Source organism: Hibiscus syriacus, unplaced genomic scaffold (assembly GCF_006381635.1).
Source record: "Hibiscus syriacus cultivar Baekdansim isolate YM2019G1 unplaced genomic scaffold, ASM638163v2 tig00110634_pilon, whole genome shotgun sequence".
NCBI classification, from domain to species: domain Eukaryota; kingdom Viridiplantae; phylum Streptophyta; class Magnoliopsida; order Malvales; family Malvaceae; genus Hibiscus; species Hibiscus syriacus.
In genome coordinates, this window is record NW_024062807.1 from 523,458 (window position 1) to 551,149 (window position 27,692).

Consider the following 27,692-nt stretch of genomic DNA (forward strand, 5'->3'; position numbering starts at 1 on the left):
AATGTTCCAAAAAATATAATAGGAACCAAAATGACCATTTTAATAAAAATTGGGGCTAATTCTGGTATTATGCCTTTAGCATTTCCCTTAAAATAATATTGATTATTCTAATTCATTTATAAAATATATTCTCCTCTAACTTAAGTTCCCTTTTTTGTATTAACATGAATTGGATCCTTACTTAGTGTTGATTAATTTTTTGATATGTTAAATTAAAGTTTACATATGAAAAGTGCGCATTAGTAACTTGGCTTTTTTTACTAAATTTAAAATTTATTTTTTCAAATGAAGTTTATATTCGGATCCGGATATTTGATCCGAACTTTCGGATATTCAGTTTTTTCGGATCGGATATGGATCACATTTTTAGTAATTCGAATTTTTTGGATATCCAAAAGTTTGGATCGGATAATATCCAAATAAAAAAAATACACACCCTAATTTAGGTACTAAAACAACAAAAAATTATAGTTTATGCACTAAACATATTAAGTTTTTAACGGCATGGTACTAAAATGAAATAAAAACCAAAAGTTAATATGATTTTTTAAAAAAATCAAAAGTTTAAGTATTATAACAGACTAAAATTGATAATTTAAGTACTAAATACGTAATTTACTCAAAAATATAATATTAGATTGGGACCAAATTTTATAATAATTCACCTCAAGATATAAAAAAACAATGTATATATATAATATTATTTAACACAAAAATTGTCACTATAAATTACTTGAGAGTTTCTACTCTTCATTTCCTTACTCTACCGATCTCCTTTTTTTTCCCCTTATCTTCTTCATTTACTTCCTCGAATTTATTCTTCTTTTTTACTTTTATTTTTCTTTATATCATACAAACTCTCTCTCTCTATATTTGTCTCTGTACTTTATTTCAATGTTAAAATTTTCTTTATATCAACTAGACTTATATAAGGGTAAATCACACGTTTAGTATTTTAAATATCAGTTTTGATCTATTTTAATACCTAAATTCTCTTTTTTTTTAAAAAAAAACTATGCCTAAAGTTTAATGTTTGTTCATTTTAATACCCCACAATTAAAAACTTTAGTTTTTATTTCATTTTAATACCACCGCTCAAAATTTAACATTATGTTTCGAGAAAATGGGAGTAGGTACTAAAACGGTCAAACCTGATAGTTTAGATACTAAACGTGTTAAGTTTTAAATGAGAGACATTAAAATGAAAGAAAACTAAATATTAAATATGATTTTGAAGTAAAAAAAAAAAAAATTACGTACTAAAACGAGCCAAAACTGATAGTTTTGGTGCTAAATACATAGTTTACTCTTGATATAATTACATTTGATACGCACATAAAATTTTAAATTAATACGATATCTCTGTTATATTGATCAAGATTTCTATATTTAAAACAGTAAAAAGTTTTTTTTTACGTGGAACAAATAATTGAAACGATTTCACTCTCGAAAATGGTAAGTATCTGAGTGTGATGTGAATAAATAAGCTCGTTTATAACTAAAAAATATTTGACAGTAAAAAAAAAATTACATGCATTCCCTTCCATCTACAATTCTAGCCATGTATGGGAAATTCAGGGGTGAAATCATGTACCCATTTTGCAGGGAACTCTGCATTTGTTACACAACTTACCAAACAGTTGCACATTGAACACTTCAAAATTGTGAATTACCGAGGAAGGTAACCATGCATCTTGTTTGTTGAAACATCGTATCGATCTTCTGCCATACGTCGGTTTGGATTTCAAGGAGCTTCTTTGCTTCGTGTAGGAATTCCGGACGGCGTCGTATCGTTTCGCCATGAATCTGGGGAAATATGGTATAGACAATTACATCAATGAAAAGTCACCATTAAGAACTCTTGGCGTTAACAGAAGAAAACAAGAATGAACACTAGAGAAGATACATCGGCCAATAGTCAATCAAAGAAAACGTATATTAAAGCCTTTTATTTTTTCCTAGGCTTGTAAAGTTCGATGTTTTGAGTTTGGGTCATTTTGGTTTCGGGTTTATTCCAGGTTTAGGTCATTCTAGACATTTCTTATCCGGACATATTTGAGTTATGTTAGGTAAGTTTGGGCTGGTTCTTTTGGGTTCGGGTCAGAATCGGGACATCTACAAACCCGATGGTCTATTGACAAAAAGTATTGTTAACCATAAAATGAAAATCCTTTAAATAAGGTAAGAGAATAATACCTTCAGAAATAACCTGATAACAGCTTGTATGAACTCAAAGTTGTTCCTGTAGGATAGCTCAGAAACAAAATAATCCAACAACAGTTCGATTGAGATCATCTCAGGTTTCCTATCAAGCTCTTCGAGATTCTCATCGTCAATGATCTGAAGCATCCGGAGCTCCATGTCCAAGGCCGAAGGAGACAAGGCTTTAATATAATCAGTAAATGCAGAAACTGCAACATGTTAAGGCACACAAATATCAGCTGCAAAGACGTTGACCCCGGATATTCGATAAAGTTCAAAATGGAATTTACAGTTTTTTATCTCCGCAGAGGACTGAAGAAGTTGCAAAAATGCAGATGGCGGCATGTCAAGTTTCCTATCGTTATTTTCCGCTTTGTTGCCTTTTGCATCATTATTCCCATTAGCTTCACTAGGCATAAATAATATCTCCCCAGAAAGAGATGAAGCTGAAGGTAGGAAGAAAGGAGCCTTCTCGGGTTTCTTGGGAGGTTCAATTGGTTTGTTGCGAACCTGCAATTATAATGCAATTACGGCGTCGATCTTTACAGAAAGTCTAACTAACTGCTTGAAATAAAAGAAAGTGTAAAGAGTAACCTTTATAATGTCTAAATTGATCAAGCTTTGCCATTGGCTTTTTGGCAATAGTGAGAGAGTAACTAGCTCTGGAATCTGCTTAATGAATGTTGCAGAGACAGAAGCATCTTTCGGAACTGAGTTGTCTGTAACGGGTTCATCAGAATCCTCAAGTTGTGATCCATCCACAGATGAGATGGATGGCAATCTGATGTTTACAACTTCCTTTCCACTTGCAAAAGAATCCACATTTGGAGCTCCCGAGAAGATTGACCGGTTAACCCTGATTAAGATCACCATCCAACTAGTTTTGCTTACAAAGAATTAAAATCAAAGTGTAGTTACGTGGATCATCTGCTTGTAGTACACTTATGACCAAAATACATGATATTTATCATCGCCGTGTTCTAGTTTAGAAAAATTATTGTTCATGTTGTTTACCAAGGAGTAATTCATCAAACTAAGTTTCGTATTCAGGTTTTCCAGCTATTTAGAGCGAAAAGAAGATCACAAAGATAAATAGACCTAATAGCTACACTTCTTTGGCCCATAAGGTAAAGGTGAGACAATTGAAAACTTACCACAGATAAACCCCGTTCTGATCAACATGGGTAGTTGCTAAAACATCCATATTTGGTGACAAGGACAATGCTGAGATAGCTACATCGACATGAATAGCATCAATTTGTCTCGCTAAGATAACATCCCAAATTCTAAGGCTCCCATCCATGCCGGATGATAGAAGCCATTTGCCATCCTCACTGAAACATAAATCAGTAATACGGTCTGTATGGCCTTCAAATTTACGAACCATTCTTGATGCCACAACATCATACACACGAATAACAAAATCATCTGTTACTGTGGCCAAAAGACCTGCCAAAAAGTAAAAGCAGTAGATAAATATATGTTTGAAGACGTTAAAAGACTAAGAAAAAGAGACAGGTATACCATAGAGAAGCAGGAGTACATACTCAATGACACAAACACAGAAAAAACCAAGGTTCAAGGCTGATAACAACAAATACCAAAAGAAACACTCACCATTAAGGCGATTGTAAACAATCTTAACCACAGCACATCCAATTTCCCATCTAGACTTTATGTAGCGTCCCTTGAAATCCCATACCTACACAAAAATCATTAAAAAAAATTCACTTTGTTCTGCATGCTTAAAAGTAAATATTATAAATCAAGTTATCATCAGCCCGTCTCACTACTGACTGGAAAATATTTTTTAGTAAAACATAAATCAAGGTGGAAAGATTTAACAAGGTATTTACAGCTATATCCTACAAAGGAATGTCAAAAGCTATAATCACATATTACTCTTAGAGGTCTGTGTTAAGAATAGTAAAATAGAACATGTATCAGGGAAAGAATATACCTTAATGTCTCCGTGATACCCTGCACTTATCATCAAGGTATTTGTAGAATCACATGCAACTCCAATGACTTCTCCATCATGAGCACTTTCTTTCGGCCTGTCCAGATAACTACCTCGACTTATTCCAGATTGGAGATTGAATATCTCAATCCAACCACCTGCCGTCCCTAAAATAGCAAAATTACCACAAGCACTAATTGCACAGGCCTGTAACCAGAAGGAAAAAAATCATCAGTTACAATTAATATAGTTCAAGAAATACTAGTTCATAGCAGGGCTTTCTCATATTTGAATAGTTTAAATATCAGTAGTATTTTCTGTTTAATGTTTTAAATGAAGAGGAATACTTATGCCATCTAGGCTATATTCTATAAATACAAGAGCATTGAAAGTATTCACTGCATTTGGAGCAGGAAAATACAAATATTAATACATAAAACTTATGGAAATAAACAAAAACTAAATGGTAGGAATTAGATTGAGCATAACCTTCACAGGTGTGGGATCTTCAGGATATGGTCTCAGAATATGCTCACCAATGACAAAATTTTGAAGTCTCCACACATATGCCTGTTCAGTATCCATATGGCATGTAACCACATTGCACCAATCTCGTTCCCTGATTTCAGCTGTTTTTAATGAAAGAGAGAGAGCAACAGCAAAACTTAAATCACTTTGACAAAACCAAAAAAAAAACTTATTTAAATGATGAAAGAGCATATAGCAGAAGATACCACAATCAAATGCGATAACAGGCTTTAATTTTAGTTCCTCCTCCTGAAATTAAAAACATGAAACTAAGCTGAAGAAAGAATTCACTCAACAAAAAATTGAAACAGTTGCAGAAGAAATTAGTAATTTCGCAGACAAAAGTATTGAGGTATCCATGCTAACTTAGCCAGAAAAGTACCAACATTTCACCCAGGCCATACCTTCATTCTTAGTTTCTTGGCTCGCTTAGATATGTGACCTTGTGACAGCTCTCTGCTTTGCTGATCCTGATCACAACAGAGTAGACAAGTTTTTACCAACAAGAAAATTATATTAATTGTCACGTAGATGTATATATAGAAATCCATGGATGGAGGGTTAGAATAAGAGCAAACCATAAGAAGTATACCCAAGAACCAAAGCTATTTTCAAATTGCAGATTAGATAAAGGATTTTATCAGTTCTTAGAATCAGAAAAAAGGGGTTTATATCACATTCAAGTCCAGCTCTAGTTCAGACAATTATATCAATCAGAAAGAACTGAACATTGTACTAAACAAGCATGGAACATTATAAAGAGGTCAAGGGGTAGGTGTTATCTACTTAAATACATCATTGCCACCAAACAATACACAGAAACTGCAAACTTTTTGATAAAAAAAAGGTCCCATTGGGGTGAATATAAGTTTAAACAATGGTCAATCAGAAACATCATGCATATCAAAATTCATTAAGAAAAACAAAATTCCTGATTATAGATGCCAAACCTGGATGGTAGAGAAAAGGCGAAAAGCACGATCTTGGCCAGCAGACAGGATATGCCTTCCATTGGCATAGAACCTGCCAAAGCGGGTAAAATTCCAATTAGTTATTCCATGAGCAAAATGATCTCTCCAAGAATTTTTTTTGAAATAACTGAATCACGGGCTAGATAGAAATTGAGTACACTTAGTATTCAAATTTCAGAGGTCATATGGCCAAGTACTACAAGATGATTTAGCAGGTACCGTTCTTGAATTGTATTAACCTTATTCATATTAACATTCTAATACACTTATAATTGTTAAAAATGTTAGGGGTGAAATGAATATGTAGACTGTTGCACATGATTAAATTGTATGGAGTGCTATTACCTGATGCAAAGTGGAGGAGCACTGTGTCCACTTCGAAACCGCAAGATACGAGGATCTCCATCACTTGTGTCAAAGATCCACATCTGTGAAAGCAAAAAAATATATATCAGAAGTGCATTTCCCAGTATTATAAATGAGCATGAGCAGCATAAACCACAGTGCAAAGACTGATAATCACCACACCGATCTGAAAAGAGAAAAAAGAATACAGCAAGCATGCACAGAACCTCTTGTTTAGGAAGGGGGAGAATCAGACTTAGCAATATGCACAGGATAGATTAATGTAAGGTCAAATTTTAAATAAACCACAACATAGTTCATGCCATAGTTCTAAAACATTGAATATGATACAATATAGTTTCAAATCTCAAATATTTTTATCATCACTCATGATACAAAACAACTAACTGTATTTGCAGCATGTTCACTCACTTTAACCACTTAAAACTTTATAGACATAAAAATTTCAGCAAAAAACTAGTAAGGGAAAAAGATTAATACTACTTTAATCATACCTTAATTGAGTTGTCAGCCGATGAACTCATTAATACAGGCTCATTAGCAAAAAAGTGAAGTGAAATAATTGAACTCTCATGAGCCTCTCTTATGACTGTTTGAAGCCTTCTCTTCTCAAGATTCCATATGCTTATTACGCCAGAAGAACCTCCGGATGCTAGAAGGGGCTGTCCATCTGCAGAATATAGGGCATCAGTATAATTATGCTTAGTGATGGCTTGAGGAATCAGATATTTCTCTAATAGAAAATACTTGGCAAAAGCCCTATTGTAATTTAAAATTAAAGTTATTGAGTCTAAGTGACTTCAGCTTGAGTATCTGGATTATTTTTTGAGCTTCCAAATCCAAGCAGAAGAAAATAAAGCTTGACCAAGCTCAAGTCCACCGCGTGCTGGCTTGAATCAATTACCCCTACTATAGCCTTAGCAAATTCCAACATATCAACAGAAAATGCAAGCTCAAGATCAAGCAAGGCGCTCAAAAAAGGTCCATAATGAAAATACCTGTGCTGAAAGATAAGGCAGTGGCAGTGCCTCTTGCAGAATGTTTAAATGTTACAACTTCTTCATCATAACGTATATTATGAACATGAATTGTTCCATCAGCACAACCAACAGCAATAACATCTAGTGCAGGTGATGAAACACAACTGCAGACACCCAAATTCCATCCCTTGAATTCATAAAGTTTCTTTTTTGTGCTGATGTTCCAAAGCTGCAAAGAACCCTCCTGGCTCCCAACAAGAACCTGTTCAAACTCTTCTTAGTTCTACAAGTACATTTATCATAACACTTAAAATTCACCTATTACCATATTAGCAACAAAGCGGGGAATGTTACCTTGTTTAAGTAAGTATCTGGATGCATTATACAAGTAGGAGTGAATTTGGCATCTAGCTTGATATGTCCAATTGGAGCAGAATTCTCATCAATTCCTTTAAACGACCATATGAAAACATTACCATCAGCATCTACGCTTAGAATGTGATCCCCGAATAAAAGTAATAAGTTGACTTTAGCACTGTGCCTACTCCAATTTGCTACCTGCACAATTGCACATGCATTAATTTTGCGACCAAAATCCAAAAGAACAATTTCAAGGGGAAAAACCAGTTCTACATGAATAATACAAGACAGTGAGAAATAAATAAAAGACCAAAGATAAACCTGGTGAGCTCGTTTAAACACGGCAATATCTGTCCCATACGCGGCAAACGTGTAATCACGGTACGAAGCAAGAGCTCGAATCTTCTTGGATAATTGAGGACCTACATGAACAGAATTAGGAGAAAACCAGCTTTTAACCAAAAACTGAAATTAACCAAAAAAAAAACACTCACCAATTAGCACCAGATTGAGCTTGGAGCACTGCAAAAGGAAGCTGAAAGTGAGAAGATGAACAATTTCAACATTTTAGAAAGCAAAAACAGAGAAGGAAAGATTAGTACTGACGTTGTAAATCTGAAAAGCTTTGCCAACGGTGACAGTGACGAAAGTTTCGGTGCCCAATCGCTGAACGGAGAAAGGAACTCCGCTTGTTATGTATCCTATTGCTCTGTATGCCTCAAATATCCCCATTTCTTTTGCTCTCTGTTCTCTTTCCTTTCACTTCAACTGAATGAAAAATCCTCTTCTGGTTTTAGTTTAAAAGCGAGGCCGGCGGAGGGTTTAGGGTTTTGGCCTTTTTGGGTGCGGAGTTAAAAGGTTTAATTCAAATATAGCTGCCTAAGCTATACCTTTTATTTAATTTAGGTACCTAAATTTGTTTCACTCAAAATAAATGTTTAATTTTTCTAAGTTACCATTTTAAAATAAATTTCACTATATACATTAGAAAAATTATTAAAAATTATTAAAAATCAGTTATCAACGTTGACATGTAATCTATTTTTTAATTTGTCTGAATTTTTAAAAAAATAAATTTTATATATTATTGAAAAAATCTTAATTTCCGTATTTTCAGATGATGAAGAGTGTGTTGACGATAGAGAGAAAAACGTGTGTTGGTAAATTAGGAGTGTGTTGACGATGAAGTGTGCCGAAGAATCTAACTAACAACGAGTTTCAGATGGAAGAGGAAGGGACAACTATATGGAGAATGAATTATAGATTATGAATTTAGATATTAAGGATTTAGAGATTTAAGGATTTGAGTATATGAATTTAAGATTGGGATGACATCAAGGTGGATGGCCGACAATGAAGATTTAATGGGTTGGGGTTCAATAACGGTGGTGGCAATCACTAACAGTAATGAATCGATTAATGAGTTTAGTGAGATGAGACACTTAATCATTTAAGTAAGATCAAATGTTTAGATTTTGATGTTGTGAATGAAGAAAAATGAGTTTGATTATCGATCAATGAATTGATTACTAATGATTATACCAAAAATTAATAATAAAATTTTCAATTATTAATTTTTCTGAACAAAACCGATAGGTCTCATTAAAAACCTCTTATAAACCTAACAAAGGGAAAAAGTGCCCAACTACCATAAATCAAGAATTCAATACATCAGACATAATGTCACTGGAAATTATCTCGGGATAAACCAAGTCAAAAAATAAAGAACCACTAGTTCTAATTGCCCAACTAGTTAACTTAGAAACGGTATTACAAGAACGAGGCCCAACGAGAACCAATTATTAATTGGTTTAGTATGATGAGACACTCGATAATTTTTTTTTTTGATAATTTGATTTTATTACCCAAAGAAAGAGCAAATACCAATACAACTGCAGAAAGCAAATAAAAAATAAACAACACCCTACAAGCAACCTAAGCAAAACAACTCAAGAAGGACAACTAAAAGAGAAGCAAACAACAAGTAGTAAATAGCAAAACAGAAAACAGCAAAATTAGAAAAGGAAAACAACCCGCAAACAACCACCACAAAGGGACCTCTCGCATGTCTACAGGCAAGAGACCAACAGATCAGAAGCAAACATCAAGCTAGCCGATGTTCCAGTCAAGGCAAAGTTGAGAATTAACCCTATCAGCTTTGTTAACGCTACAATCATGCAACTTAACGATGACTATCCGTTTGATAACCTCAAAAACCTCATCAATCGCCCGAAAGCAGCCTCTAAAGTGTCTGAGATTACGTTCTTCCCAGACAAAGTACAGAAGACTAGTCCAAGCTAGCTTCAGAATGCAGACCAGCAAGGATTTCCCTTTAAGATTGCTGGCAGCCCAGACCAAGGTATCATCCCAACACAGCACCCTATAGGGAATTCTGCAAGTCTGCAGAATTTTACTCCAGAGACCAACAACAAAAATGCAATCATTAAACAGATGATCCATGCTTTCCACACCATCACTACAAAGCTCACAACACCCATCTAACTCAATCCCCATATGGATAAACCTATCCTTAGTTGGCAAGCGATTCAAAAAAACCATCCAAGCAACAATAGACATTCTAGGGATACGAAGAGGAAACCAAAGTAAGTGTTCCCAAATGACCTTCTCTCTCTTGTCCCTCAACTTCTCCCACACCCAATAACCTTTAACCAAATTCCAGTCAACTACACTGTCAAATAAGCTAGTAGCCTCTATTCTAAGCTTAAACAGCTTCCTTAAGATCCAGCTGAACTGAGGCTTATAACCAGCTGCCAAAAAAGAAGCCCCCTTAAGGCATATTCATTAACCCAGGCCACCCAGAGGGACCCATCATTTGCAAGGATATTTCTGATCAGCAAAAAACAACAAACCTTGTTCCAGCAACCCAGACTTTTAAGGCCTAAACCACCTTCAGACTTCAGCAAACAGACTTGCTTCCAGCTAACTCTAGCCCCCTTGACAGGAGTATCATCCCCCTTCCAGAAGAACGCATACAAAGTTGCTCAACCTGCCTAATGACATCACTAGGCAATACCAACTGCCTGCACCAGTAATTGGAAATACTGAATAAAACAGATTGGATAAGCTGCATTATGCCACCATAACTCAGCCTCAGCTTGGACCACAAAGATAACTTACTTCTAATCTTATCAACCAAAGGAAGACAGTCTTTAGCAGTAAGTTTCCTGGTAACTAATGGCACACCAAGGTACCTAACAGGGAACTTACCCAAATTAAATCCAGTAATAGCCTGCACTCTTCTCAAAACATCCTCATGTACACCACAAGAGAACAACCCAGTTTTTCCAGCATTTAACTGCAGCCCAGACAACTCATAAAAGGCCTCAAGAACACTAACAACACCCAAAATAGAAGTCTCAGTCCCATGACAAAAAATTAACAAGTCATCAGCAAAGCTGAGGTGGGTGAGAGAACACACTTACATTTAGGGTGAAACCGGATAAGCCCATCCTTGGCAGTAGTATTTAGCAAGTGGGACAACACATTCATAATAAGAACAAAGAGATAAGGGGACAGTGGGTCACCCTATCTAATTCCCCTCTTCCCTTTAAAAAAACCCACTAAACTACCATTAAATGCCACATAATATCTAGCACCAGTGACACATGCAGAAATCCAATCCCTAAACTTTTCAGGAAGCCCCAAGGAAGCAAGAACATTCATCAAGAAGTCCCAAGAAACAGAATCAAAAGCCTTTCTTAAATCAACTTTAAGGGTGCACCTAGGGGAAAGTGATCTGCGGGAGTATCCCCTAACGATCTCTTGAGCTAAGAGTGTGTTATCGACTATACTACGCCCTTTAATGAAAGCAGATTGATTTGGCAAAATCATGTCAGGGAAGTAACTAGCTAACCGTTTAACAATGATACCAGTGATGGTTTTATAGACAACCGAGCAACAAGATATGGGACGAAAGTCTTTAGCCATACCAGTATTAGGAGTCTTAGGCACCAAGGCAATTGCTGTAGCGTTGAAAGCAGGTAGCAGAGTTCTAGACTGGAAAAAATCCCTAATAGAAGCCAGAAAATCATCCTGCACAATATCCCAAGCCATCTTAAAAAAATAAGCCGTATAACCATCTGGCCCAGGGCTCTTTTCATTACCTTGCCTGAACAAAGAATTTTTGATTTCTTCATTAGAGACCTCCTCAACTAATGAAGCAGCAGCAACACAAGGAAGCTCATACCCCAACAGACTTTTGAGAAGATCAACACCACAACTTTTAACCCCAACATCTTCAAAACCAAGCAAGTCAGTGTAAAATCTCAAAATCTCAGCAGACATTGCATCAAAAGAATCCAACCGAGAACCATCCTCAGCATAGAGTAATCTAATCGTGTTTCTCTTTCTTTTCCTCATTACAGTAGATTGAAAAAATTTTGTATTTCTGTCACCCTCTTTCAACCAATTGACTTTGACTTTTTGCTTATAGAAAGAAGCTTCAGCCACCTCAAGCTCTTGAAGTTCATTAAAAATAATCTTATCCTCTACAAAATGACAACCAGCTTGTGAAAGATTTGCAAGTTGCATCTTCTCAAGCTGGGCTCTTTTGGCCTTTACCCTGCTTGAAATGTCATCAAAATGACTTCTGTTGAACTCCCTAAGTCTTAACTTGAGCCTTTTCAGCTTAGCAAAAAGGCAAAACATAGGAGAGCCGGACACTTCTAGCTGCCAAGACTCTTTAACAACACTCTTGAAATCACCATGATTAGCCCAACAATTGAAAAACTTGAAAGGTTTGGGCATGTCAGCCTGGTTGTCCTTGAAAAAAGAAATCACAGCAGGGCAATGATCAGAAACCCCCTGAGCTATAAACTCAACAAAAAAACTTGGGAAATCTTCAAGCCATCGGGAGTTAATAAGAACTCGATCCAATTTACGTGCCAAGAAATTCTCTTCTTGTTTATTATACCATGTGAAAAGATGACCCACATAGGAGTGGTCAAAGAGCCCCAAGGAAGACAAACAGCTCCTACAAGCCTCCATTTCAGCAGTGTAAAAAGGCCCAAGCCTCTCAAAGTCTGAGCTTTCTTCATCATTAATGAAGGTATTGAAGTCACCTCCTATTAGCCAGGAGGACTCCCCCACCAAGCTTTCCACCTCTTCCAGCTGCCTCCAGAGGCACAGTCTGTCAGAACCACTGTTACTGCCATAGACTGCAGTTATAACACATATATGGCCACCAATATCACCAACAAAAGATAAAGACTGATCAAAAACTTTCAAGAAAGATATTTCCTCCAGAAAATCCACAGTCTACCGTTGTCAGAACACTCGTGATTTGTGAAACAATTACAATCCAAGGAATAACAATCAACCAACTTGCACACATTAACAATCCTCACTCGAGTTTCCATAAGGCAGATAATATCTACATTGAGTTTACCCATTCTAGCAAAAACTTGCTTTTGTTTCAGGGGATTATTGAAGCCCCTAATATTCCAGAAACATATAATCATTGAGCTGGATTAGCCTCCCCCCCAACAGCTCCAACAACAGTACCCACTGACTTATCAATAAGGTCCTTCTTCTTATGCTTCATCTCATTTAAGAGGGCAGCAACACCCATGGAAGCCACGCGGGGCTTCCTACCTCCTTCTAAACCAGCAGCAGCCATCAAAACCTAAAAACGATTAGAAGAGCTAGCCAATTGCTTTTTAGCTTTATTCTTGGTCTTCTTTTTCTGAGACAAAGCTTGCAAAGGAGGGAAATCCACAGTAGCAGGCTTAGCAGACCCCTCACTAGCAACCTTAGCTTCATTAATCAAGTCCACAACCAACTCATCCACCTGAGAATTTACCCAATTTTCCAGCTCCTTACTAACAGGTTGACCAGATTCCTGCAAAACCTCAATTCCACCAACAACGGGCATTTCAGAACACTTGTCCGCCCCACAACTCTCCAACCTTTCACCAGTAGGTTCATTAGCTACTTTTAATGCCTCTGTACTATCAACAGCAGGGATTCCAGGACAATTAACATCCCCTTTCTTCCTCCAGACCTGAATCACAGCAAGTTGGGGCATATGCTCAGGACAAGCCTTCTCACTATGCCCAAAAACATTACATCTCAGACAGCAAGGGGGTAACCAGGGGACTACAACCCTAATCGACACAGCAAAACCATCCTGCAACACAACATCTACAAATTTTGGGATCGTATCATTCACTCCAATTTCAACACAAACTTTTGCATACTCCAATCTAGTCCTGGACGCAGTCACAGAGTCCATAGACAATGGCACACCCAACGCACTGGCAATATAGCTTAATCCAGTACGTGAGTAAAGCTCCAAAGGAATGTTGTAAAGTTGAACCCATACAGAAATACGAGAAAGATCAAACTCTAAACGCTTCATACTAGGTTCCCACTTCCTCAAGATTAAAGACTTATTCTGAACATGCCATGTCCCATTATCCAAAACCCAGTCACGAGCAAATTCATAGCAAAATGAGAAAACAAACAAATTCCTACCTGCAAAACTGACCTGTACACCTGAACCCGCAAGACCCACCTTCCACAAAATTTTCACAATACGCTTCACAGAGGCTAACGGAGGAGCTAGCCCAAGAAATTACCCTACAAGAGACAATTTCCACTCCGAGATACCCGCCTCAAGGACCTCCGAAGGCGGCTGAACCGAAGGAATCAGAGACCCTTCTCGAACAATTTGGGGGAAAAACTCCAAGGTCTGCTCAGCGGTGCTCCCAAAGAGCTTCCTCCAATCCATCAAACCAACATTCATACTAAACAAAGAGCCGAGACACTCGATAATTTAAGTAAAACTTGAGGCTTAAATTTAAACGTTATGAATGAAAAAATAAGTTGGATTATTCGATCAATGAATCAATTATTTTTTGGTTCTAGACTAATGAGTCCATTAATGATGGTTATATAAAAAAAAATATACATTTATTTATGTATATTTGTTTGTATTTCTTTAGTTTAAAGTAAAACGTCAAATAAAAACGAAAAACCGTTAGCATGGCGCGGGAAAATAGGAAACCAGAATGAAAAATTCTCAACTGAGCTGATTGGATCTAGAAATCTGGACCAAACTCGAAATTTTGAGTTGAGATTACTGATTTGCTGGTTGAACTTGAAAGTTAATATAGTAGATTAGTTGTTTTATAATCGGATCGGATTAGATTCGGAAATGCTGCGGCTGAGGGCGTTTCGAGTGACCAGTGATAAGATTGTGAAGATCGCGGTGCACCCGACGCATCCGTGGCTGGTAACCGCCGATGCCTCCGATTATGTCTCCGTTTGGAACTGGGAGCATCGTCAGATTATTTATGAGTTCAAGGCCGGCGGCGTCGACCGCAAACGTCTTGTTGGCGCCAAATTGGAGAAGCTTGCTGAGGGCGATGGTTCGCACTCCATTTCTATTTTGATTTTCATTTCTTTTTACACGTTTGGTTTTGGTTTGATTTGATTCTAGTCGACGAAATTTTTCTTTAACAGCCTCCAAAGGGAAACACGCGGAGGCCATCCGCGGAGGGAGGTAATCGATTAGTAATAGTGTGCATTTTTAGCTTTCATTTTCATTCTTCGATCTGAAAATTTGAAATTGATATCTGAAACGCCGACCTTTTTTTGTTTTGATGAATCGTTAAAAGTGTTAAGCATGTGGCCTTTTTTGATGATGACGTACGGTATTGGCAACATTGGCGTCGCCGTTCCGCAGCAGTGGAGACGGCTTCCGCTGCCTATAGATTGGATTCCGAGTTTCAGGCTTCATCGATAAAAGGACAGCATTTTCTCGTCATCTGCTGCGAAAACAAAGCCATCTTTCTGGACTTGGTCACCATGCGTGGCCGTGATGTACCCAAGCAAGAGCTCGACAACAAATCGCTTCTCTGGTGAATTATCTTTCACCAGGCTCACTTTGTAAATATTAGCTCCATCGTTTTCTTTGTGTCCATATTCATTAACATAGATGGACCGCGAGGGGTCTGATAGGACGGTTAACTCTGAAAATTTTAAATTCTTGTATTATTGAGATTTTTTCTTCATATTTTCTATTGATAATATGTTTTCACTCTCTTAAAAGCACTCTGCATAAAATCTTACACCCGTCACTGTTAATTAACTAACTGGATCTGGGTTTTTTTGACAGTATGGAGTTCCTCCCTTGGTTGTCTGTTGGAGGTGGTCCTCTTGTTGTTTTTGGTGGATCCGATGGTGGTATTAGGATCCTTTCAATGATGACATGGAGGGTTCGATGTTTACTTTTTTGACATATCTAGCTAATATGTTGCTTATGCCTTTTAGCTCAAAGTTTTAGTAGATTTAAGCATGGCATCCTCATTACTTTGTTTTAAATTCAGTTTATTTTGGCAGCTTGCAGCAAGATGCTGGGGTGGTCATAAAGGATCAGTTTCTTGTCTGATGACATTCATGGCTTCTTCTGGTGAGGTGAGTTATGTTTCAAAGCCAAATCAATGCTCCTGTATATTTGTTTTGGAAATCGATGTTGTTTTACTACCAATATATATCAGAAATCAATCATTACAAGCATTAAACTGAATAATGAGTAACTCAACAACTGAATCCTTACCCCATTGCATATGGGAATAGGATTTTGTTGTTGTTGTTGTCAAATCAACTTAAACTTACTCAAATAACTAGAGAACCCACACATGGGACTCGAACCTTGAACCTCAAGCCTCAAGGTTCCAGGGCCTCATCTTTTGTCAACTCCGTCAAGGCCTCACTGGCGGAAATCCTTATTGTGAAAGAGAAACAAATTTGCCCGACCATATACAATGAGTGCAAGTTGCATATAGGCAGGGACGAATATATGATTTTATGTTAAGGGATGAATATATAAAATTTTAAGAGGGACAAACTTATAAAATTTTAGGGGTGAAAACATATTGTCAATGGAAAATACAAAAAAATATCTAAAATATATTAGACTTTAAAATTTTCAAGAGGACGATTGCCTCCACTCCTTCAGTTCATCGGTGCTTATAGGCTTATCATGATGTTAACACTTTTGGTCATAAATCTAATGCTACTCCTATCTTTCATGTCTTTATTGTGTATATTCACTTTAAATTAAATGTCGGCGCAAGACAGTCAAAGAAGGAAAATATAAAGAATGATGATTTATGAATGAAAAATTACAAGTAATTTTTTTACCCCAGTTTTGATAAATTCAGGTGCCATCTGTCATACCAGTGTCGATGCAACATGAAATTGGTATAAGTATGGAATTCTTACATGACTTGTTTACATTCAGGGATAGCTATTCAGTAAGTGAAGGCCTTTGCCCCCAGCCATTTTTTTTTTTACTTTGAACCATATAATATTTTTTTTGGATTAACTATGAAGTCCCCCACTTTTCAAACAATTATATTTTATCCTCTAAGGCTCAGACTCTGGCTCCATCCCTGTTTACATTAGGTGGTATAGCATAGAGTAAGTATATATCAAGAAGTAAAAAAAACACTCTCTGCAACTTAACATTAACTAAAAGTTTACATAGGATTCCACTTCTAGAAACACTAAAATAGGAAATCCAACATTTTATCATTCATTGTTAACCAATTTCTTCACTTGTCAGTTGTCACTGCAAATCAGCTGTCATGATGGTTTTTTGGATAATAATAGTAACACAAGAACATCACTAAAAATAACACAATAGTCTAATGAATCTGAAACCTGAATCTTAGTATCAAATTAAAAAAATGGATCCAAAGTAATTGATTTAGAGTTGGTTAAACCTGGAAGAAATATGCTGTCTACAATCAGCACCTAGTATGCTAAAAAAATTGGTAAGATTGACTGTTCCAAGTCTAGCTCCTAATATTGTTAATTTTGCTTGGTGTTACTGGATTTTGCCCCAAGTATTTTCATTAAAGTCCGGATTACTGTTTTGTCTCCGGTTTGGTGCATGTAAGTTAAAAAGCATCTAAATTTATTTTTGGCTCCCCGGCTTAATTTCTAAATCCACCTTAGGCAATAATGCTGTTATTGGATTATTATGAAATATCTTTTTATTGTTTATTTTTTCTTTCAATTGCAGGAACTTCTTGTTTCAGGTGGCAGTGACGGTGCACTTATGATTTGGGGTGAACACCAAGGTCATCATGGTTCACTAGATCTTGTAGCCAAGCAAAGCATGAAGGTTCTTCCCTTTTTGATTATTGTTTGCTTTGTATTCTTTGAGAACTTTTAGTTCCTATCTTTTATGCATATTTTCTAGATGTAACTTCCATGGGAATTTTTTTGTTCTTATGATATCAAATAGGCACATGATGGTGGAGTTGTTGCCATTGAGCTTTATAGAGTAATTGGGGGCAGTCCACATCTTATTACAATCGGTGCAGACAAGACATTGGTTATATGGGATATAAACAAATTTAAGGTTCTATACAGTCACTTGAAAAGTTTTTAACAGTTTTGATTAGCACTTCCTGTAACCGAAACTTTCACAGTTCATTCTTGTTAACTTCTCTGCTACAGGAGTTAAGGCGAATTAAACCTGTTCCGAAGCTTGCATGTCATAGTGTGGCGTCTTGGTGTCATCCTAGAGCTCCAAACCTTGATATTTTAACTTGTGTCAAAGATTCGTATATATGGTATGCTAACTTTTTGGTTTTCTCAAAGGTGCCAAATTAATAGATCCATATATCATACTTGCTTCTTTTCAGGGCTATCGAGCACCCGGCCACTTCAGCACTTACAAGACCATTGTGTGATCTGTATTCACTTATTCCTCCTCTTATAGTTGCAACAAGCAAGAAACTCAAAGTATGTAGCTTCTTTTGTAGTTTTGATCCTAGGAGTAGGACCACTATTTAGTTGTTTTTTCTTCTTCTTAATTAGTAGTTTTAGTTTAATGTTATATGTTCTTAATGCTAAGTTGAGTGTTAATATCACTGAAGCCATGAATTAGAAACCTAATGAGTTATGAAGGAATATTTTTTTCGTAGATAACAAAATGGTCTAGAGTTTTGAGTAATTTCTAATTGCTTGAACTAGAGCTCAATTAAAGATATCTGTTTTGACTATTATAAGTTTCTACGGTAGGTTTATTGCATGGTTGCACATCAATTAAAACCTCAACTTGTTGCTACTGGGACCAATGTTGGTGTTATTGTCAGCGAATTCGATCCAGGATCTCTTCCTCCTGTTACTCCTCTCCCAATGTCAGCCGAAAGTCGAGACCATTCTGCTGTCTGCATTATAGAAAAGGAATTGAGTCTGTTAAACTTTCAGCTGTCCAACATGACAGATCCATCACTTGGAAATAATAGCTCTTTATCCAATACAGTAAAGTTGACTGGAGATTCATTTGAACCATTGCGTGTGACTCAGACTAAAAAGCGCATTAATGCTCCTGTTCCTCATAATGCATATTCAGTTCTTTCAGTAAGCGGTTCCGGAAAGTAAGTATTCTTACTTTTGCTTCGATTTGATTGTTGATTTTTTGCTTAACTCAGTGACTGTTTCAACAATAAGGGTAGTAGATGATTTTTTGGATGTGGACGTACATTAAAATTTTCTCTGTTTACATGCTATTTCATCTGCAATTTTTGAATAGTTAGTTCCTCTTTTTCTTTCCTCTCAGACTAGAAGAAAAAAGAAAACAAAAGAACACTATGCTCTTGTACCAGTCAGGTTAAAGAGTGTGGAAGAAATTTCAGCTGGAATATGTTGTCCTTGAACTTTTCTACTTTAAATTGAGGCTTCATCCTTACAATCTTACTTATGAACTTCTGTGCAGGTATGTTGCAGTTGTGTGGCCTGATATTCTTTATTTCTCAATCTACAAGGTCAGCGGTTGGTCCATTGTTGATTCAGGAAGTGCGAAGCTTCTGGCTTGGGATACATGCTCTGACAGATTTGCTATATTAGAGTCCACAGTACCTATGAGAACGCCCATTATTCACAAGGGAAGTTCATCAAGAAAAGCTAAAGAAGCAGCTGCTGCAGCAGCAGCAGCTCAGGCAGCAGCAGCAGCTAACTCTGCTTCTGCTAATGTTCAAGTTCGCATTTTGCTGGATGATGGGACATCGAACTTGTTAAGGAGGTCCATAGGTACCCGCAGTGAACCGGTATCTTAATCTCCTTGCTTAATTCATCTGTTTGTTCATTTCGGTTGAAGCAGATTCAATTGGGATTCTTCAGCTCTTCAAAATTTCAAATATGAGAGATGATTTGCCGAGATGTGCATTCTTACACATTATGTTTCTTTCAACAAAATTATTTTGTTTTCTTTTAATGAGGGGAGAAATACTGGATAGATGATATTTCTCGCCGCTGCCAACTATTTTCAGAATTTTCAAAGATTTGCTGAAAGAATTATACTTCCAGGCTCCAGCATTAAATAGTACTGATAGGATTTCATATTGTTAGATTTGGATGTGTTTCTCGGTACCCTCCATTTTTGCTGAACTTCACACGGTTAGACTCCTCTTGTAACTTGTAAATTTCTCTACCAGGTCACTGGCCTGTATGGAGGGGCACTATTTGGTATTGCCTATCGAATATCTCGTACAGTTACCTCTGGTTCTTCAACAATTCACTCTATGCTATCGTCAGGATATGGAAGTAGTGGTTCTTATGATGATGGATTTTCTTCTCAGAGATCTCATGCTAAGGCAGTGCCGCAAAACTTTCAGTTTTTCAGGTGCAAATAATTGACACCAATAAGAATATTGCCTAAAAAGGCAACCTGTTACATCAAGATTTAGCTTACTCCCAGTGTTAAATAGTTGGGGTTGAAAAAAATCATGTTACTGTTCTGTGAACCTAGTTGAAGACCAGGTAGCATACTTCTTTTTTAGGATTCAAACTCACATCTAGGAGGTTCAAGACGGATTAGGTTTGCTTCAAAAAATGGCTAAAACTTTAAGATATTTTCCTCCATAAATTGACATGATTGATGTGCTTAAGGTTGAAAGTTGAAATATTGTTTATGTTGCCTAATATCCACTGTATTTTTTTTTTTTGCATTTTTTAATTTGACTATAAGAAGACAAAGATAACATATAACATAATAGTTGATTGAAGTGATAATATGCAGTTGGGAAACTTTTCAACCAGTTGGTAATCTTCTCACTCAGCCACAGTGGACTGCATGGGACCAAACCGTTGAGTACTGTGCTCTTGCTTATCAGCATTATATTGTCATCTGTACATTGCGGCCCCAGTTCAGATACCTTGGAGATGTTGCAATTGCTTATGCCACTGGAGCAGTTTGGCAAAGGAGACAATTGTTTGTGGCTACACCAACTACAATTGAGTAAGATATAGTTACTTCTTCAGAATTTTTATTTATACTAAGTTGGAATTCTTGGTTTTCTTCGCTTCTTTATTTTCCTCATTTTTGTAATGCGTTTTTCTATTGAAAAATGCTTTATGCTGGTTATAGACTATTTGAAATGGAAATCATTAAAGGAGATTACGTTTACGGAACTTTACTTATCTCAGTTGAGATTTACATTGCTTTGTTGAATAATTATTCCTTTAATTAATTCTTTAAGCAATATAATGAAATGGATGCCCCTAATCCCCGTTTTCCCGGGTTTCTGGAATGCTGTACAGCCAGAGTAGTAGTTCTGCAGTGCATATCTAATATGCTGCATTTTTCAGATGTGTTTTTGTGGATGCTGGAGTTGCACCTATTGACATAGAAACAAGAAAGAGAAAAGAGGAGATGAAACTAAAAGAGGCACAAGCAAGAGCAGTCGCGGCTCATGGAGAGTTGGCTCTAATCTCTGTAGACGGTCCCCAAACTGCTAAAGATGAAAAAATAACGTTGAGACCACCCATGTTACAGGTCAGAATTCTTATATAACTCGTTTATAAATTTTCTGTTGGTTGTCATTAGTGTAGGGTGTGCTTTGTGCACTTCCTGTCAATGTTGCCGAGGCACTACGGCACAACATAAATAAGCAAAGTGGCTTTTCCCCTTCAGACAAGGCACCTTTTGTCAGGCACGTGATTTTTGCGCCTAGGTGAATTCTTTCAAGGCAAAAGGTGCAGAGAAGTATGCTTGACTTAAATTGTCCTTTGGTTTCTTTTTTTTTTATTAAAAAGTTATTTATAGCTATTCTTTGTTGCAAAAGAAAATATCTATTGAAGTAAATACAAAATTAAATATTGTTATTGACGTACAACTTTTGTTGAACATGGAAGTGATGAACAGAAATGCACTCTAATAGCTAGCACTCAGTTGGCTTCTTTTTGCTGTAATTACTAATCTCTTATGGGACCAAGATATTGGATGATTCAGTGTGGTATGCCTTATCGTATACAGTTTGATTAAGGTTCTCTATCTTGTATCAACGTGTCTACTTGTCAGGTGGTTCGATTAGCTTCTTTTCAGCATGCTCCTTCTGTGCCAGCTTTCTTGTCATCTCCAAAGCAACTTAACGTTTTGGGGGATGTCATAGAACAAAAAAAGGTTAATGAGATAGCTGTTGGTGGTGGGGGGGTCACAGTAGCCGTTACTCGTTTTCCAACCGAGCAAAAGCGACCAGTCGGACCATTAATTGTGGTTGGTGTCAGAGATGGAGTTCTCTGGCTCATTGATAGGTAGCATGTTTTGCAACTCTGAGATATGCAATGTCTTGCTAAATAATTAATCACTCTACTATTCCTTTATAGGTACATGACTGTGCATGCTTTGTCCCTAAGTCATCCAGGCATTCGTTGCCGGTGTCTCGCAGCTTATGGAGATGCCGTTAGTGCAGTGAAATGGTATACATACACAATAAAAATATATATATATATCTTTTCTATTTCTAATCAGAAATTTTGTGCAATCTCATTATTTTCCTTTGCAGGGCAATTTGGCTTGCCAGGGAACATCATGATGATTTAGCTCAATTTTTGCTTGGAATGGGCTATGCCACTGAAGCACTTCATTTACCTGGCATATCTAAGAGGTTTGCCTTACCAGTTTTGTTTTCGGTTTCTTTTATGGTTACGGTGCTATTTTTTCACAATTTTTTCAATGCTAAGATCTATCACTCTCTTACACATACACACATGCCTTTGCATTCTCGATTGCTTTCGTATTCGCTACCTTTTGCATGCAGCTGTCTGCTCAAGAAAGTAGGGAAGAAAGTCGATGCTTGAACAACTATAACTGTTCGAGTTTACATGGATGAATCACTCTATATAAGTATAATACACTTTTGTCCGTGTTTGTGTTGATTACAGTACAGCAAGAACCATATGTTATTCTTACATTGCAGTTTGATCGATATTTCTTCGATTTCATCGGTATTCCATGTTTATAGGTTGGAGTTTGATTTAGCCATGAAGAGTAATGATTTAAAAAGAGCTCTTCAGTGTCTTCTTAAAATGAGCAACAGCAGGGATATAGGACAGGATAATCCAGGGCTTGATATGAAAGATATCCTTAATCTGACTGCTAATAAGGAAAATTTGGTTGAGTCTGTTCAAGGAATCGTAAAATTCGCCAAGGAGTTTATGGACCTTATCGATGCAGCCGATGCTACTGCTCAGGTCGACATTGCTCGTGAAGCTCTTAAAAGGTTAGCCACTGCAGGTTCAGTGAAAGGAGCTTTACCGAGTCAAGATTTAAGAGGACTTGCTCTTCGCCTCGCAAATCATGGAGAGTTGACACGCCTTAGTGTACGTTGGTGCTATTTTATTGAGAATATTTATTTTACCATATTATTCTGGGGTGATAAAATTATCATATTTGTACTTGACATTCTTGATTTGATTATTGAATTGTAAAGGAAATTCTATGTGATTGCAGGGTTTAGCAAATAACTTGATATCCCTTGGATTGGGTCGGGAAGCGGCATTTGCAGCTGCATTGTTGGGAGACAATGCTCATATGGAGAAGGCATGGCAGGATACTGGGATGCTTGCAGAGGCCGTTTTGCATGCACATGTATGACTTGGTTCATATTGACAGTTTGTTGTTCATCAAAAAATATTTTCTTGAATTCCGGCCGGTTTAAAATTTGTTGCAGGCTCATGGGCGATCGACTTTAAAGAACTTGGTTGGGTCTTGGAACAAAGTATTACAAAAGGAGGTTGATCGTATTCCGACGGCAACTACTGATGCTACTGCTGCATTTTTGGCTTCTCTTGAAGACTCGAAACTTTCGAGTTTGTCAGAAGCGCCGAAAAAACCACCCATTGAAATCTTTCCTCCTGGGATGTCAGTACTCTCTTCTTCAATTGTTATTAAGAAAACTCATTCTACAGCACATACTTCCCAGCAACAATCCTACAAACCATTGGCGATAGAAGGACCACAACCTGGTGGACCGATTGGAGCACCAATAGGTGCAGTACCTCCCAGTACATCAGCTGCACCACCAGGCACACCAATAGAACCACCACCTCCCGGTAAACCAGATGCAACACCAGCTCCTGGTGCACCAGCTGCTACGCCAAACACACCGACAGGAGCAGAACCTGCCACACCAACTTCTGGGGCACTAGCTGCAACAACAAGCATGCCAATAGAACCACCACCTGGTACATCAGCTGCAACACCAGGTATGCCAATAGGAGAACCATCTCCTGATGCATCAACTTCAAAAAAAGGCACGGCAATTGGAGCACCACATCCTAGGGCAACAGCTGCAACACCAGTTACAATAAGAGGAACACCACCATCCGACACACAAGCTGAAACACCAGGAACGCCATTAAGAACACCGTCTCTTGGTGCACCGTATGGAACGCCAGACACATCAACAGGAGCACCAACGCCTGATGAACCAATTGCAAAACCAGACATGCCAATAGAAGCACTACCTCCCGGTACACCAGCTGCAACACCAGAAACCTCAATAGGATCTCCACTTCCTGATGCATCAGTTGTAACATCAAGGACTTCAAAAGGAGTGCCACCTTCAGCTGCAACACAAGGTATGCCAAGAGAAGTAAAACCTCCCGATGCACCAGATCCTACACCCGGAAAGCCAATAGGAGCACTACCTCCAGCTGCAACACCAAGCATGCAAACAGAAGCACCACCTCCCACAACACTAAATGCTACACCAGGAAAGCCAATAAGAACACCACCTCCAGGTGCAACACCAGGCACACAAACTAGCGCACCGCCTCCTGATATACTAGATGCTATGTCAGGCAAGACAATAGGAGCACCGCAAACAACAGCACCAGCTCCCCATGCACTGGATGCCACATCAAGCAATCCAATAGGAGCCCGACCTGTCGGTGCACCAACTGCAAAACAAGACAAGTCAATAGAAGCTCCACCTTCTGCTGCACCAGGCATGCGAATAGGAGCATCACCTCTCAATGCACCAGCTGCAGCACCAGGAATGCCTATAGGAGCATCATCTCCCGGTGCACGTACTGCAACATCAGGCACACCAATAAGAGCACCATCTCCCGGTGCACCGGCTGCAACATCAGGCACACTAATAGGAGCACCATCTCCTGATGCACCGGCTGCAGCATCAAGCAAACCTATAGGATCACCACATCCTGGTGCAACGGCTGCAACAACAGGCAAATCAATCACAACAACACCTCTTGATACATCTACTGCAATACCAGGAACACTAATAGGAGCACCACCACCTATATCAAAAGCAAGTGAACCTGCTTCAGGTGATAAAGTTCCTAATACCACATCAGGGAGAAACCAACATATGATTGCTTCGGTAGAAAGCAATCCGGCTACATCTGCCAGCGATAAACCAACACCAGATGCGACTATGTCGGATAAACCGTTATCAGAGGTACCAACTGTAACACCAGGTAACCAAGAAACAAGTGTTCCAACTACAGTCCCAGAAACTGAACCACTTCCTCGATTCTCTTGAGACTGGCACATAATGAGTAATATACTAATTCATCCAATTCCAAAGAACTTTAATTTGATTTCATCTTTCATATGAACTGCTGTGATCCCGAACCAGATTGAAAGAAAAAAATATCATGAACCATTTTTTGTCTAGGCATCTATATGTATATATTTGATTTATCTGGACTTCAACTTGGCTTGTCCTAAAGTTGTAACCAAAGATTATATTTGTTCTTGATTTAGTTTTTTTCACTCAAAAGTTGTCCACATGAGTAGTTTAGTTGGTATTATATATAGGAGAATCGTGTCGATACCTCGGTCGAGCATTTATCGAACTTAATATGACTTGCATGTTTTTGAAATTTTACTAAGAATGCATATCAAGTGTAGAGCATGCAAAATGAGAATGCTATCTTATAGTTGTTTGGCTTTCTTTGTTGGCATAATACCAAAATTAACCCCCAAACGTTTATCAAAATAGTCATTTTTCTCTAAGAGGTTGATGATCATAAAAACACTTTTACATAGTTTGATTGTTTCTAATGTATGTTATCATTATTTTTGTTTGATAAAAATTATTTTCAACAACTAAATTTTAATAACATATTAAATAATTTTATTATATTAATTAAAATTTAAAAAATCAACACTTGATTTTTTGATAATTAAATTTTAATTTTAACATAAATAATTAAATTAATTTCATTATCAACCCTTTTTTATATTTTAGTTGCAAAGCCCAAATTTAATAGGTTTGAGGCCCATAAGCCCTGAAATACCCAAAAATATGTTCTTTGGTAGCGAAATTATGAACTAGAATAACAAAGACGGCAATGTTGGCAGCTCCGGCAGCCACGACTAGAACAAGAATACATGTGGGAGGTTTGGGACAGAGCGTCAGCAGCGATGATCTGCGGAAGATATTCTCCGCCGTGGGCACGGTGGAAGGAATGGACATCGTAAGGACCAAAAGCCGGAGTTTCGCATACGTCGACATACTCCCGTCTTCTTCCCATTCAATCTCCAAGCATTTTAGCATGGTGAGAAATCTTCTTAAACTTCTAGGTTACTGATTCAGAAGTTTATGATTTGATTTTTTTGTGCGATTTATACAGTATAAAGGGTGCGCTTGGAAAGGCGGCAAGCTGAAGCTCGAAAAGGCCAAAGAGCACTTTCTTGCTCGCCTGAAACGGGAATGGGAGGAGACACAATCTGAAGCTGAAGCTGAATAAGGAAGCCGTCAAGCCAAGAAATCTTCTTCAGATAGCTCCAATGGGAAAAACAAGGTTCATGGTTCCCAAAACAACCAGCTTCGGATCTTCTTTCCTAGATTATCAAAGGTTAGATTTCCTCTTCGTTTAAATTTCAATCTTGTATTGCAAATTGCTTTCTGATATCTAGGGGTGAGCATTTGATCAATTGAGTGGGGGTTAAAATTTTCGAGTTAGTTCGATTGTGGAATTTTATGGTTGAGTTTATGAAATTAGGGTTTGGTTTTATTCTATATACATATTATATGTTTTCATATTTTTCACGGACATTATACATATATCATGCAAAGTTTGGAGACTCGACTCGAATTTGAAAATCAATTCTCTAATTGTTAAAAATTTTGAGTTATCTGAATCTTATTTTATATCTAAAAAATTTTATTTGAAATTTTTTCGAGTCAAGTTTACGAAATTACAATTCGAGTCGAGTTTTTTAACATTGAGTCAAGTCTAAAGATTCGATTTTTTCGAGTCAAAAGATTCAATTTTTTCAATTTAATTTGAGTTTTGTTGACCCCTGCTGAAATCTATTGGTTAAAGAACCAGACTGTGAACACATTTTCGGACATGAGTGACCCTCTAAATGTATAAAATAATTTATAAAGATTGAACTTACTTGATACCCATTTCGGATATATATATATATATCGAACACTGACGTCCAAATTTGAGTAATATCGATGCCTCTTGGATTCAACTGGTAAGTAATAGGATCAATTCTTTTAGCATCTCAGAAATTTGCCAGGCACTACTGCATTACAAGAGGTTGCAAAGCCCGTTGGCGAGGATGCGCTGCAGTCATCTGCCAGAAATCATAGCAACATAAAGGAGGAATATACTGCTTCAGGTGTCGGAAAAGAAAGAGACTCTATTGAGAGTATTCTGAAAAGCAATCATGAAACCATCGATGCCGATAAGGATGCTTCTGTTCGGGCAGTTGAGAATTTAAGCAACTCCGAACCAGACAAAGGTTTCGGTGTAGATACTAGCACAGGGGAAAGTTGTTCATTTATGAGAAGCTCTGCTTCATTGAAGGAGTGGGCTAAAACCAAGGCCTCCCTGAAAGGGTCACGCAAGAAAAAAAACTAAAGGTGGTTTGATGTAGTAGCACCCGAGCGTCCTTGTGAAATTGTTGTTATTGATCGATATTGTGTTTCATTGGTATACATACAGTTGCAGTTGAATAACCATATGAAACTTTTGGTATGCTTTTTACTTATCAATGAAACCATATGTTGGTTTTCT

At 37.4% G+C, this 27,692-nt stretch overlaps 4 protein-coding genes across 6 annotated transcripts; 2 read left to right on the forward strand and 2 right to left on the reverse strand.

Annotated features, from left to right (window-relative positions):
* Positions 1-1,473: 1,473 nt before the first annotated feature.
* On the reverse strand, positions 1,474-8,176 carry LOC120136662 (WD repeat-containing protein 36-like). Its single transcript, XM_039152623.1, has 18 exons — positions 7,974-8,176; positions 7,862-7,889; positions 7,689-7,789; positions 7,362-7,565; positions 7,026-7,269; positions 6,522-6,697; positions 6,007-6,089; positions 5,641-5,713; positions 5,095-5,160; positions 4,897-4,939; positions 4,652-4,791; positions 4,163-4,369; positions 3,820-3,904; positions 3,357-3,651; positions 2,797-3,058; positions 2,493-2,712; positions 2,197-2,411; positions 1,474-1,806 (listed from the first exon to the last, which is right to left on the reverse strand). The coding sequence occupies exons 1-18, from the start codon at positions 8,097-8,099 to the stop codon at positions 1,657-1,659; spliced, it is 2,718 nt and encodes a 905-aa protein (XP_039008554.1). The 5' UTR covers positions 8,100-8,176; the 3' UTR covers positions 1,474-1,656.
* A 4,835-nt stretch (positions 8,177-13,011) lies between these two features.
* On the reverse strand, positions 13,012-14,133 carry LOC120136611. The gene is made up of 2 exons (XM_039152586.1): positions 13,998-14,133; positions 13,012-13,883 (listed from the first exon to the last, which is right to left on the reverse strand). The coding sequence occupies exons 1-2, from the start codon at positions 14,131-14,133 to the stop codon at positions 13,012-13,014; spliced, it is 1,008 nt and encodes a 335-aa protein (XP_039008517.1).
* A 344-nt stretch (positions 14,134-14,477) lies between these two features.
* On the forward strand, positions 14,478-25,195 carry LOC120136612. Its single transcript, XM_039152588.1, has 20 exons — positions 14,478-14,758; positions 14,853-14,892; positions 15,008-15,250; positions 15,508-15,607; positions 15,732-15,806; positions 17,422-17,523; positions 17,647-17,763; positions 17,862-17,977; positions 18,050-18,149; positions 18,429-18,787; positions 19,126-19,456; positions 19,844-20,031; positions 20,428-20,646; positions 20,997-21,183; positions 21,709-21,941; positions 22,014-22,106; positions 22,193-22,294; positions 22,652-23,009; positions 23,140-23,277; positions 23,360-25,195. Exons 1-20 carry the CDS (start codon positions 14,545-14,547, stop codon positions 25,193-25,195), a joined length of 5,151 nt encoding a protein of 1,716 aa, XP_039008519.1. The 5' UTR covers positions 14,478-14,544.
* Positions 25,196-25,974: 779 nt separating this feature from the next.
* Positions 25,975-27,599, forward strand: LOC120136648 (nucleolar protein 8-like). 3 transcript variants are annotated; one of them, XR_005517361.1, is made up of 3 exons: positions 25,975-26,216; positions 26,292-26,516; positions 27,174-27,599. XR_005517361.1 is itself a non-coding variant. In XM_039152615.1 (3 exons), the coding sequence occupies exons 2-3, from the start codon at positions 26,449-26,451 to the stop codon at positions 27,534-27,536; spliced, it is 423 nt and encodes a 140-aa protein (XP_039008546.1). In that variant the 5' UTR covers positions 25,975-26,216; positions 26,292-26,448; the 3' UTR covers positions 27,537-27,597. The 3 variants fall into 3 exon arrangements, 2 of the variants coding, with proteins under 2 accessions (XP_039008546.1, XP_039008547.1); XM_039152615.1 differs by having other exon boundaries at positions 27,182-27,597; XM_039152616.1 differs by lacking the exon at positions 27,174-27,599 and having other exon boundaries at positions 26,292-26,616.
* The last annotated feature ends 93 nt before the right edge of the window (positions 27,600-27,692 follow it).